Source organism: Rhinolophus sinicus, linkage group LG15 (genome assembly GCF_036562045.2).
Source record: "Rhinolophus sinicus isolate RSC01 linkage group LG15, ASM3656204v1, whole genome shotgun sequence".
Lineage (NCBI taxonomy): Eukaryota > Metazoa > Chordata > Mammalia > Chiroptera > Rhinolophidae > Rhinolophus > Rhinolophus sinicus.
Window position 1 is genome coordinate 13,618,852 of NC_133764.1, and position 12,470 is coordinate 13,631,321.

General features: G+C 55.3%; 1 protein-coding gene across 1 annotated transcript in view; it reads left to right on the top strand.

Annotated features, from left to right (window-relative positions):
* The first annotated feature begins 881 nt into the window (after positions 1–881).
* The window catches only part of LOC109453798 (sarcoplasmic/endoplasmic reticulum calcium ATPase 3), a 54,937-nt gene continuing 43,348 nt past the window's right edge, over positions 882–12,470 (top strand). The window contains 3 exon segments of the mRNA XM_074320853.1: positions 882–1,193; positions 11,692–11,709; positions 11,966–12,048. Of these exon segments, the coding sequence (XP_074176954.1) occupies positions 1,076–1,193; positions 11,692–11,709; positions 11,966–12,048 (219 nt within the window). The 5' untranslated portion in view covers positions 882–1,075.

Genomic DNA, 12,470 nt, shown 5'->3' on the forward strand with positions numbered 1-12,470 from the left:
GTGGGGGGTAAGTTGGAGGATTGAATGAGACTGGCTGGGTCCCTCAAGCTGGAGGAGGAGCCAAGCAGACTTCTCTTTGCTGCTCCTGTTGGCCTGGTGAGTGGTTCTGCCTCCCCACAGCTCGCTTCCTTGACCTGTATCCCCTCTTCTGGCACCCCTGGAGAGGCTGGAACTCAGGGAGCACTTGAGGTGGGGGTTCCTCAGACACGCCTCTCCTTGGGCCGAGGCCACTCTCCCTGGGGGCCCTAGCCCTGGCCGGAGGCCTCCACCCCACCTCTTAGACCTCTCTAGGGAGCCCCACCCCCACCCCAGCAGTTACATTTCCTGCTGTGGTGAGGGTGTGCGTCTAAGGTAACAAGACTGTTTTGCGTTCTTAGGTACTGGTTTATTGTTAGAAGTTCTGCTTCTATGAGGAATAACCACTAATTGCTGGACATTTGGAAAAGAATGAAGAAAGCACAAACATCAAGAGAAGAACGCATCAAGTAATCTCCGAAGGAGGTGCGCTTATTCACAGGCTTCTGAATTCCCTCTAGACCCAGAGTCTGCAGAATTCCAGTTGGGAGTAGAAAGCCCCTCAATGGACACCTCCATTTTGCAACCTCCCAAGACTCCAGAAGGCTCAAAAGAAGGCATCTCAGAGCCCGGTGCTCCACAGCCCGCCCCGGATCTTGGCCCTTGGGGGCTCCCCGAGCTCTGCGGACAGAGGCCGAAGCCCCTCGGGCCACCAGCACTCGGCTCCCCCAAGCTCGGTGCGCTCTACGCCAGCTGCCTCAGTCCCTCTTCTGCAGAATGGGAGGGTGGCCGGGGGCACTGCGGGGGCGGGGCGGCGGGTTCCCAGGGCGGCCGGAAGGAGTGAGTGCGGGGGCGGGCCCCGCGCCGCCCCGCCCCGGGGAGGGAGCCCGGGGCGCAGCATCCTGGCGCGAGCTTTGGCCGCCGCTGCCAGTGCCGTCGGGGAAGGTCCCAGCGCGGACATGGCCGTGCGCGGCGCCCGCTCGGGCCCGAGTCCCCCACGCCGTGCGCAGTAGCCCCGCGAAGAGGCGGCCTCGACGGTGCAGACTGTCGGGCGGGAGGCATGGAGGCGGCGCACCTGCTCCCCGCCGCCGACGTGCTGCGCCACTTCTCTGTGACCGCCGAGGGCGGCTTGAGCCCGGCGCAGGTGACCAGCGCGCGGGAGCGCTACGGCCCCAACGGTGAGAGCGCGGGCCGGGCCGGGACAGCGGGGTCCGCGCGTGCCGCAGTCTCAGTTTCCCCCCAGCACCGCGGCCGCGGAGCGGTCCACCCCCACACCCAGCTCTCTGCCTCCGCGGGCGGGCAGGAAGCGAGGGCTCCGGAAACCTCTGCAGATGCTCTTGGGGCACCCGGCGGGGCTGTGCGGCCACTTTTTCGGGGGGTGGGGTGGGGAACGGGTTCCGGGTTGGGAGGCCGGACGCCTGGCTCCCCCTCCCCGTTCCCCTGCCTCCAGGACAAGGGACCTGCACGGTCCTTACGTGCTGACCACCTTCACAGACCCCATCCACCTTTGCAAACCCACCCCCATCGGCGGCCAGCGCTGGATCCCTGCGCTGCACTGCAACCCGCCCGCATGGTGCAGGTGCGCACACGGAGATAGACTGGCGATGGACCAGCCAGGGACTCTGAGGCCCAACCTCCCAGCTGGCCCCTAGCGTCTCCCCCAGGGCTCAGTAAAACGCCCAGAAGGTGCAGCCTGTCAGCTGGTAGCCTTGGTGCCCCCACCCCCACCCCCAGGTCTTCCTCTTTCTGCAACCCGAGGCGGATGTGGCTGGCGGGAGTCGGTGGGGGCTTTGAACTGCTGTGGCAGGAGACCCACCTCCCTGGGGGGTAGCAGGTTCAAGGCCACGCTAGGGGAGTTAGTTGCCTGGGGAGGCCTTTCTGTCCTGGGTGACCCAGAGCGCTGCCTGCCCATCTGGGCAGGGAGGGAACCTTCACGCTGGCGCTGTCTGGGTGGGAAAGGTAATACTTTTTCATCCTGAAAGGAGTGTGGGAGTCTCCGCCTGCCAAAGGGCACAGCAAGTGCCAGGTACTGTCCAGATGTGACCCTGCCACATTTGGAGGCCCTGTGAGGGTGGAAGATATAGAGCGACCTGGGGAGCCATATCGCTTCCAGGCAGGACTTGCCACCTCCTTCGTCCATCCCTAGAGTGTTAGGGGTCCAGAGAGAAATATCCCCTCCATCCCCAAAGTGCAGCCTGGACCTGTGTCCTTTCAGGATTTGGGGCCTCACTCTTTCAGAGTTCCCAGCTAACCAGAGGAGGACAGTGCTCTGGCCTGAGCGTCTCACTGCTCTGGGCTGGCTGAAAATTACAAAGAGCTGTCAGAAAGGAAGCTTTGGGTTTTGTATTGGTTTATAAAAACCACCTCTTATATAAATATTATCTTTCTGGAGCAGAAATCCTTTTTCAAAAAAATTAGTTGCTATATTTAGTTGTGCTGTGGGAGGAACTAGGGAGATAAATATTATTTAATATCCCCCCATTAGTGACTTGGCAGAGAGGGTGTCATTGCTGCAGGAGAATGGGGCAGCTGGACCTGTCCCCCGACCCTGGGGAGGTGGTGGGGGTCAGGCAGCAGGTCTGGGGTGCACAGCCTCTTCTCTGCCACTGTGGCCTCCAGCTTGGCAGTTCTGTTTCCCAAGGGAAACTCGAGACCCAGCTGTTAGTTCTGCCTCTAGAATCATATAGATTCTGCCCTGTATGGCCCTGGCCAGCACCCCTCTTTTTTCTGGCCCCCGTGTCTTCATCAGTTCAGCAGAAGAGAGGCTGACTGGGGAAAAGGGAGCCACTAGTTCTCTCCATGCTGTTTTATCTGGGTGAAGGGATTTTGGGGTGCCTTGGCCACTGAGCACCTGTGTGAGGTGATGGGCAAGAATGTTAATGTGATGTGTAGGACCACAGAAAGGTAGATGAGCATGGGAAGGGGGTACATCAGAGGATGTGCATTAGGAAAATTTGGGAGGCCATTGATAGGCTCCCCTGTGCTAGTAATAATAAAAGTTAATGTTCACTGAGCACTTACTATGTGCCAGACACTTTTCATCTTTTATTTCATTTCTCCCCCAAAACAACTCTGAAAACAATTGTTATCTCTATTTTACGGAGGAGGTAAACTAAGGCACCAGGAGGTTAGACAGCTTGCCCAGGGTCACACAGCAAGTGGTAGAGCTGGTTCTGGGTGCCTGCCCCTCTCTGGGCCTCATTTTCCCTGTCTGTGTAAGGGGGTCCCCGGTTCTCCAGGCTCTGGGATCCTGGTGTTGGTGCCTGTGCTGGCAGGAGCTGGGGTCAGCTGGCAGGAGCTATTCCAGCTTTGCCCCCGGCCTCCATGGGGCCTTGAGGGCTCTTCCCTTGGGTCACTGATGGCTTTTCCTCAGGAAGCATTCCAGGGCTCTGGAAGTGGTCAGGTGAGGAGAGGGGAGCCAGCTGCCCCTTGCTGCCTCATACTCTCCCCACCCAGCCCCAGCCTGAGAAGGAGGCACAGATGTCCTCCAGTCTCTACCTGCACAGCCTCTAGGGTGAGGCTGACGGGTCTTTGAACCATGTGATCCTGGATAAGCAGCTTTGCCTCTCTGCCTCAGTTTCTTCATCATAAGCGAGGCTACAAGAGGACCCATGTCATAGTGTTGTTTGTGAATGTTCGTGGTACATCAAACCATCCCTCCTTGTAGCAGAAGAGGCTGGGCCTGGCTCCTAGCCAGAAGCTGGGTGGTGTGGTGGGTGGAACCTGCAGGTGGAGGGGAACACCCCAGGGACTAGTGTCCCCCTTACCCAGCAGTCTATGCACCTGCAAGGTCGTTACCGCTGGAAACCACAAGGAAGTTATTTGCTTAAGTCCTGAAGTTTGCAAATTACACCAGCAGGAGGGAGGACGGGAAGCAGCGGCTGGGGCTCCTGCGCTCCCACCTTCTCACCCTCCTCCCTCCTTAGAGCTGGGGGAGGGGGCCTCAGCAGTGCTGTCAGTGAGAATGCCAGCCACCTGGGAGTCCCCCATACATACAGAACACCGCGTATCCCAACCCTGGCCTGGAGATGTGTCCTCTGAGGCCTGACCAGGGCGATGCGTGAGATGCTCCTGGCCCAGCGCCTCTTGTAAGCTGGCCTTTCTCTGCAGGTCCTAGACGTGCTCAGGGCTCAGTTTCCTCAGGGGGCTTTCTCCAGCCTTTCAATTTATCTTTTGAATAAAAATGCATACATAGTACAACATTCACAGGGTATCCACAGAAAGACTCTCCAGCCTGTCCCCAATCACCACCCACTCCCAGTTATCCTCTGTGTCTTGTTTCCCCTTCCCAAGATATTCTGCGCACATGCACATCTGGATCTGTGATCTGTGATCTTTTTTCCACACAAGAGTGGATTGCGAGCTGTTCTGCCCCTGCTTCCCACGTGACAGTCACTGTTGGAGCCGGTGCCACGCGGAGCATCCTCGGGCTTCCTAGTGGTTACGCAGGTGGTTACGCAGTCTTGCGTTGTGTGGCTGTCCCGGCATTTCTTCACCCTGGCTTTTGATTGGCACTTTGGTTGTTCGCAGCCTCCGCTATCCCACCTGTTACAAAGGCATATCCTTGTCCCCATGTCGTTTCACACACTTGTGAATATCACCAAAGGATAAATTCCCAGAAGTGGAATTGCTGGGTCAAAGGGCGTGTGTAATTTAGTTTGACAGCTGTTGCTAAATTGTTCTCCATAAAGTTCTACCAAGTGACCAGCCTGTTTCTCACCTCACCAATGCAGTGGATAATTGGACATTTTGATCTGTTTCAATTTGATAGAAAAGTGCCCTCTCATGGTTTTACTTTGGATTTCTCTGCTTACTAGTCAGGTTGGGCATTTATTCATATATTTAGGAGTCATTTGGTTTTCTTGTGTCTGTGGACAAGCTGCCCATCACCTTTGCTGGATGTGCCAAAGCAGGAGGCAGAACTGGGTTGGGCCTGTCCTGCCAAGTGGGCCAACACCCAGGGGCCCTGGAGAGCCCAGTGAGAGTCGGGAGCCATACCAGGAGGTCTCCGTGGCTGGTCTCTTTTCAGGGTAGCTGGGGGAGGGGAGGTGACGGGAGCTGGAGCCCCCCCCTTCCCGGGCTTCTCGCTGCCCATCTGTGCAGTGGGTGTGACAGCCCCAGGGCTGCCAGATGGGAGGGATGATTTGGATTTAGATTCCTGCCAGGGAAGTCAGCTGTGGCCTTAGCTCCTGCCCTTAGCACAGGCCCAGGTGGCCACTGGAACTCCTGGAAGCCCACAGAAACCAGGCCAAGAGGAGTGGGGCCGGTCAGGAAGGAGGAGGGAGTGAGATCTGAGTGGCCCACTGGCTGAGTGACCTGGGGCATACTTGCCCTTCCTTCTCCTTGGTGTCCTCAGTAGAGCAGAGATCAGACCCTGAGACTCCCTCAGGGCTTTATGGATGTGCAATGACTCTTGGACCTGAGAGGAGGGTCGCTTGTCTGCAGAGATTTGGAAGTTCCAGGTCATTCAAGCTTCACTCTGGTTTTCACACCCTCATGCTGTTGGGCAGCCTTAGAGCCCCCTCCCAGAGGCAGCATCACGCCCGTCCCTCGGAGCCCTCCATCCCCTTGTACCAGAAGCTCCCCGAGGCAGGGCAAGGTCTGCACACAGCACAGCTGGCACACAGATGCTGAGCAAAGCTTTCACTCAGGTGTTTTAGTGCCAAATCTGCCAGGTAGGCTGTGGGCCCTGCAGAGCAAGGCCCCCTGCAGCGTGGGGCCAGGTTGTCCACTCTAGGTGGGCCCTGGAGACCTGGGCAGGGCCAGGTGGGTTAGGTGGGGCTGCCGAGCAAGGGCCTCTCCCTTATTCTGCAAGTGACAATTTAATTGCTCTGCAAATTTACCTTTGAGGAAGATCTTGGTAAGCACTTGCCTCTCCCAGCTGGAACTGACCTTTAGAAGCCGAAATACCAGTTTCCAGTGTTGGGAGAAGGAAGGAGTTAAGAAAGGGGAATTAGGGTAGCAGGTGGTACTTGGAGCCTGGGGGCAGCCCTGGGCCTGCACCCTCCTTCTCCTGCGCTCTGGGCTGTGGGCCCAGGGCACTGGCCTGAATCGTGGGGCAACTGGGTAAACAATTCTGCCAAGCTGTGTGTGGACGCAAGGGTGACTCAGCCCCTCCCCACCCTGGAGGCGCTCCAGTCAGGGAGGGCATCCCCCAGGCTGATAACTGCTGAGAGAAGGACAGGGTGCTCAGGGTATGGGGCTTTTCTGGGAAGTCTTCCTGGGAGGCTGGAGTTTAAATGAGGAGATGGGGAGGGGTACCCTGCACGCAGGCAATGGCCCAAACAAAATCTTAGAAGCAAAAAAGCTTTAGCAAAATCAGGGGAGGAGGTAGCAATCCTGAGGCGTCTCGCTTGACTGGCAGATGGATGGATGTATGTCTAAGATATGGGAGTGATTCTGGAAGGGCAGGCTGGGGCAGATCCCAGAAGACCTTGAAGGCTATGCTAAGGTTGGACTTTATTCTGCAGGCCAAGGAGAGCCACTGAAGGTCTATGAGCCTGGCAGAGGCAAGGTCATTCATTCATTCATAGATTTTTATTGAGCACCTACTGTGTGCCAGATAATGTTGCAGGTACTGGGGTCATTGCACTTAAGAAAATCCTACTGTCATGGAGCATACATTCTAAAAGCTATTATGGCTAATGTTTATTGAACATTTACTGTGTGCTGTGCATATTCTAAGTGTTTTATGCATAGCATGTCACTTAATTTTCACATGAATCTTAATGAGGTAGTTACTATGATTATCCCCATTTTGCATATGGCGAAACTGAGGCACAAAGGGGGTCACAGAACTACCAAGATTTAGAGCAGGATTTGAACTCAAGCCCTCTAGACGAGACTCCTTGCTCTAAGCCACAAAGCTTCTCTGATCATATCAGACCTCCTAGGCCAGCCCCACATCAGCCTATCTGTGGGTATGGGCCAGCTCAGTCCGGCAACAGAGACCCAGAGCAAGGGTCGGCTGGAAGAGGCCGATATATGAGAGGTCCAGAGGTCTACTATTCCAGATCAGTGGGGGTTGCATGCTCCTGGGCCGGCCCAGCCGGGACATGGGAGACAGCAGCACATCCAGTGCAGCCTGGCAGCTTTGTGCAACCTACCAAGAGGTGGGCATGTGGCACTGCTGAGGGCCCAATGCCACTACCATTTCTAGGGGAACTGGCTTAGCCCCCAACATGTAGCCTGGGGATAGCAATGGGGAACCAGAACCTTGCAGGGGTGCCTGAGGAGGAGCTGGGAGGGTTCTAGCCCAACCTCTGGGCTCCCTCTGTGGCCCTGGGACTCGATCTTGTGAGAAGAGAATTGGGTTCAGGGTTTTGGCAGGATTGGAGTTTGAAGCAGACCAGGCCCAAGCAGACAGGGCCTAGTAACCCCCAAAACACCTCCAGTGAGGACAGCAGAGCCTTTGGACCGGGATGATTTTGGCTGGTGGCTCTGGGGCCACAATAAAGGGATGAGCTGGTTGATGGGACGAAAGTATCCAGCCCAACAATCAGGACATGGGACACCAAGTTTTTTCCGGTGACTTTGGCTAGGGGACGTAGAGGGACGAGGGTAGGGAAGGCAGGACAGCCTAGGAGTTAGCAGGAGGTCCTGAACAGAGAATTGAGGGCTAGACCGCCTGAGCTCTAAACCCTTTCTGCCACTTCCACTTCCCAGCAGTGTGAGCAGGAACTAGTCACCCAACCTCCCTGGACTTCAGTTGTCTGCTTTGTAAAATAGGAATAATAATGGCATCCTTCTCACGTTGTTTGAGAATCAAGAGAGTAATGCACGTGAGGAGTTAGCATGGAACCTGGCACACTCCCCCCAATCACTCGGCTGTAATTATTCTCCTGTGCTCAGCACAGTGCCTTCGCATTTACCTGTGGACATAATGGAGGTAAAGGACCTGGCACACTGCTTGGTACATGGTGCTCAGTAAATGGGGCTCTTATTAATATTAACTCAGTAAATGCTCAGTAAATGGGGCTCTTATTAATATTAACGAGAATCTTCACAGCAGCCCTTCAGTGTGGGGGCGGATACCCCATCTTCCAAATGAGACTCAGAGCCCCACAGGGAGCCAGCTGCTCGGGCAGCACCAGAAGCATATGTACAGAGGGTGCCACAAAACTGTGTACACATTTTTTTTTTTTTTTTTTTTTTTTTTTTTTTTTTTTTTTTTTTTTTTTATTGGGGGAAGGGGAACAGGACTTTATTGGGGAACAATGGTCAAATTGTTGTCCTTTCAGTCTTAGTTGTGGAGGGTTCTGTTCAGCTTCAAGTTGTTGTTCTTTCAGTCTTAGTTGTGGAGGGCGCAGCTCAGCTCCAGGTCCAGTTGCCGTTGCTAGTTGCAGGGGGCACAGCCCACCATCCCTTGCGGGAGTCGAACCGGCAACCTTGTGGTTGAGAGGACAGGCTCCAACCAACTGAGCCATCCAGGAGCTCAGCGGCAGCTCAGCTCAAGGTGCCGTGTTCAATTTTAGTTGCAGGGGGCGCTGCCCACCATCCCTTACGGGAGTCGAGGAATTGAACTGGCAACCTTGTGGTTGAGAGCCCGCGCTCCAACCATCAACTGAGCCATCCGGGAGGCAGCTCAGCTCAAGGTGCCGTGTTCAATCTTAGTTGCAGGGGGCAGAGCCCACCATCCCTTGCGGGACTCGAGGAATTGAACTGGCAACCTTGTGGTTGAGAGCCCACTGGCCCATGTGGGAATCGAACCGGCAGCCTTCGGAGTTAGGAGCACGGAGCTCTAACCGCCTGAGCCACCGGGCCGGCCCCCGTGTACACATTTTAAGAAAGGAAAAGTGTATTAAAATTGTAATAATATATACCAATAACAAAAGATGAATGCAATCACGTTTGACTTCTGCAATTACAAGAGGTGCTCCAAGTCGTTACCGTCAGTGTCCAGACCCTTCTGATTATGGAGAACTACTGCTTGTGCAACACTGACCAAAGTGTCCACTTGTGTACATTTTTTTGGCAGCCCCAGTATGTGCATGAGTAGGATGGGCAGGGCGTCTGCTATGACATCATGGCTGGCTGAGCATCCCCCCGGTGCAGTAGGTGGGGGTGGTAGGGGAGCTTTGTGGCAGAAGCCAGGTCCGGGAAAAAGGGTGTATCCGTCAGGCTGACTAGGTGATGCTGTAGTAACAACTCCCAAATCTCAATGGCTTAAAACAATAGAGGTCATTTCTTGCTCACGCTGTATATAATACATCAATGTCAATGGCAGGTCATCGGGAGGCTCTGTCTCCTGCACGCTCTCAGGGTCACAGAGCAGATACTATCTCACAGGTTGCTGGTTGCGGTAGCAGAGGGACACAGAGCTCCCGATCTGCACTGTCCAATATGGCGGCCACTAGCCTTATGGGGCGATTTAAATTTAAATGAATGAAAACTAAGTAAATTTAAAATTTAGCTACTCAGTCACACTAGCCACATTCCTAGTGCTGAGTAGCTTCCTGTGGCGGGTGGCGACTGTATCGGACAGTTCCGCTATAGGATACTTTCACCACCGCAGAAAATTCTGTTGGACGGCAACCTTCTAGAGTCTCGCACCAGCAGTTCAATGCTCCCATCCAGAACGAACACACATCCTGCCTTTCACAACGCACATACAGGGGCTGGGAAGTGCGGTCCTAATGTGTTCCCCCAACGTGGGGAGAATCAGAAGTACAGTAAGTTCTTACTTAACGTTGTCGATAGGTTCTTGGAACTGCAGCAAAACAATATATAATAAAACCAGCTTAACCGTAGGCTAATTGATATAAATAAGAGTTCAGTTCTGCTGGCATTCATCAGCGTTATAAAGAAATGACACTGAACAAAATGATGTTATTCAAGGAGCTGCTGTATTTGGGGAACAGCGTAATGCCCACCAGAGAGTGGACCCTAGGTCAGCTTGTGGATCAGAGAGCAGAAGGGGAGACCCAGGTGGAGGGGTAGAGAAAGAAGTATTTTTAGAGACTGACTGAGGCAGGCAGAGGGTGGTTGGTGGGGGGACTAGAGCTGGTATGTGTGTCGTGACATGTGTCCCAACCCCAGACCTCACCCTTGCCAGAAAAATGCCTTAAGTAATACGGTGGCCTAGGGGCTACATGCCTGACAGAGGGAGGGGTGAGGGAGACAGCAGGAGGGGTTCAGGTGAGGACTTAGAGATAAGCTCTTCCTTTGGTCAGGAACCCTGAAGATAGCCACAGAGGTGAGGGTTTTAGGCGTCTCGCGGGTAGAGCGCGGCAGACGCAGGCTGATGTGTGCCACGAGGTTGACACTGTTCAGTGCTGAGCCTGAGGCCAGGCCAAGATGACCTCTAAAGGACCCTACTTCATCGGAGAACTGGCCCAGAAACCAGGCCTGGCCCTCCCCCACCTTTCCTGTATGCTACAGCTAAATAGATCAGAAGGAAAAAGTCTGTTTGATTTTAATCTCAACGCAGGACACTGGAGATTACATTTTCCACGGAAAATGTCAGCCATTGCCTAAAATAGGACTTTGGAGAAAATGTTAGAAAGTGTATTTTTAGGTTATATGTTTCCCTCTTGGATTCCTGCAGTCCAGTGGGCTGCTTGATACTCTCCATGGTTCAGCTGCCAGGTGCAGACCCCAGACCTTCCAAACAGATGGTCTGGGAGTGGGCTCCCATGGGAAAAACTGATGGCAGGTACTCAAGACAAAAACAGGTGGACAATGTAAGGACCTGTGTCCAGGAGGAGGAAGAGAGAGCCAGCCTGGCATGGGGCCTCAGAGTCTGAACAAGCTCCTGAGTGATGCCCGCACTGCCAGCCTGGAGTCCATCCTCTGAGGAGCAGGGGAAAGAGGAGACAGGGCTCCGTTAGGCGGGGTCTGGGAGGAGCCTGAGGCCTCCTCCCGGAGCACGGCCTGAGCTTGCCCCTTGGAGGGAGAAGCCCATTGGAGTCCACCCTCTTCAGCTCAGCTCCCGCCCCTTTCTGCAGACCCACATAGACACACCTACTTGCTGTGTGACCTTGTGCAAGTCACTTCTCCACTCTGAACCTCAGTTCTTGCACCAGTGAACTGGTGGGAATTCCCGCCTTGCCTGCCCTATATAGGCTGTTAGAAAGAGTCAAAAACTTCAGATACTGAGGCCCCCAGCTCCTCCGGGAACAAAAGGTGCTTCGAGAAATATAGGAGATAAAAATGGAGCCCACAAAATGACAGCAGGTCTTGGAGGTGTTTGAAAACATTGTTCTTCAAAATGTTCTATGGATCTGAGTGGGATTGCGCACGCGGGGTGGGTCGTCACTGAGTTGGCCTGGAATGCAGGGCCTGCGATTCAGCCTCTAGGAGCTGAACTGTACAGGGTTCCTCATTGCCTGCCATGCTGGCTGCTGGGGTCGTGTCCAGGGGAAGCCCCCGGAGGGTGGGGCTCAGAGGGCTGGCTATGATGCCGACCTTGGCTCAGTGCTCCTGCGGGAGCAGGTGTGTCACAGGCAGCCCGAGCTGATTTGCAACTTGAGAGGGGGGCGACCTTGCTATGGGGGTGGAAGCATCTGGGCTTAGACCATCCATTCTGTGACCTCAGAGCTGTGGGGACATATCCAGACTATTGTGGTAGTCTGGGTGGGCACAGGGGGAGGGCTGCTCAGACCCCTCCAAGGCTCCATTGCATAACCTAGTCGTTTCTTGTCTCCTCATGGCTCCGGTGACTGCTGGATCCCGCAGAGCTCCCAACCGAGGAAGGTGAGGCTTGGGCCAGGGTGGGCTGCGAGGCCAGTCGGCGACATCCTTGGGCCATTCACTGTCAGATTGTGTCCTCCCCTCTGTGACAGAGTGAGGACCTGCGGAGCCCCCAGCGTCGCCCACCTGTGCCTCTCAGGGCCTGGGGCTCTCCCTCTTCGAATAGTAGGCCGGGTGGTCCCCGGGGACGACCCAGCACTGAATGGGGTCAGGTCCGTCCATCTGGGGTGCAGGCCTCACGCAGTGTCCCCCTTCCCAGGGAAGTCCCTGTGGGAGCTGGTGCTAGAGCAGTTTGAGGATCTCCTGGTGCGCATCTTGCTGCTGGCTGCCGTGGTCTCCTTTGTAAGTAGGGTCCCATCCCGTGGCATCAGGCAGCCTGGGGAGGAGACGGGGGGAGAGCCAGGGCAGGGCTGTCCTCTCAGCTGGGGGCACCCCTGGGTCCTCCACACCCCTGCCCTGCTCCGGCGTCAGCCTCCCTGTGAGCCCTTGCAATCCTCCACCGGACCTTCCTCCCACCTGTCCCTTCCATCCTGCCTGTCAGAACGTCTGACCCTGCTATCTTGGCACAGGGTTTCTCAACCTCAGCACTATTGACATTTTGTACCAGATGGTTCTTTGTTGTGGGCCTGTCCTAATCGCTGCAGAATATTATTTAGCAGTGTCCCTGGCCTCCACCCACCCAATGCCAGTGGCACTCCCCAATTGTGACAGTCAAGTCGTCATAAGTTGCCACATGTCCCGGGGGGGGGGGGAATCACCCCGGT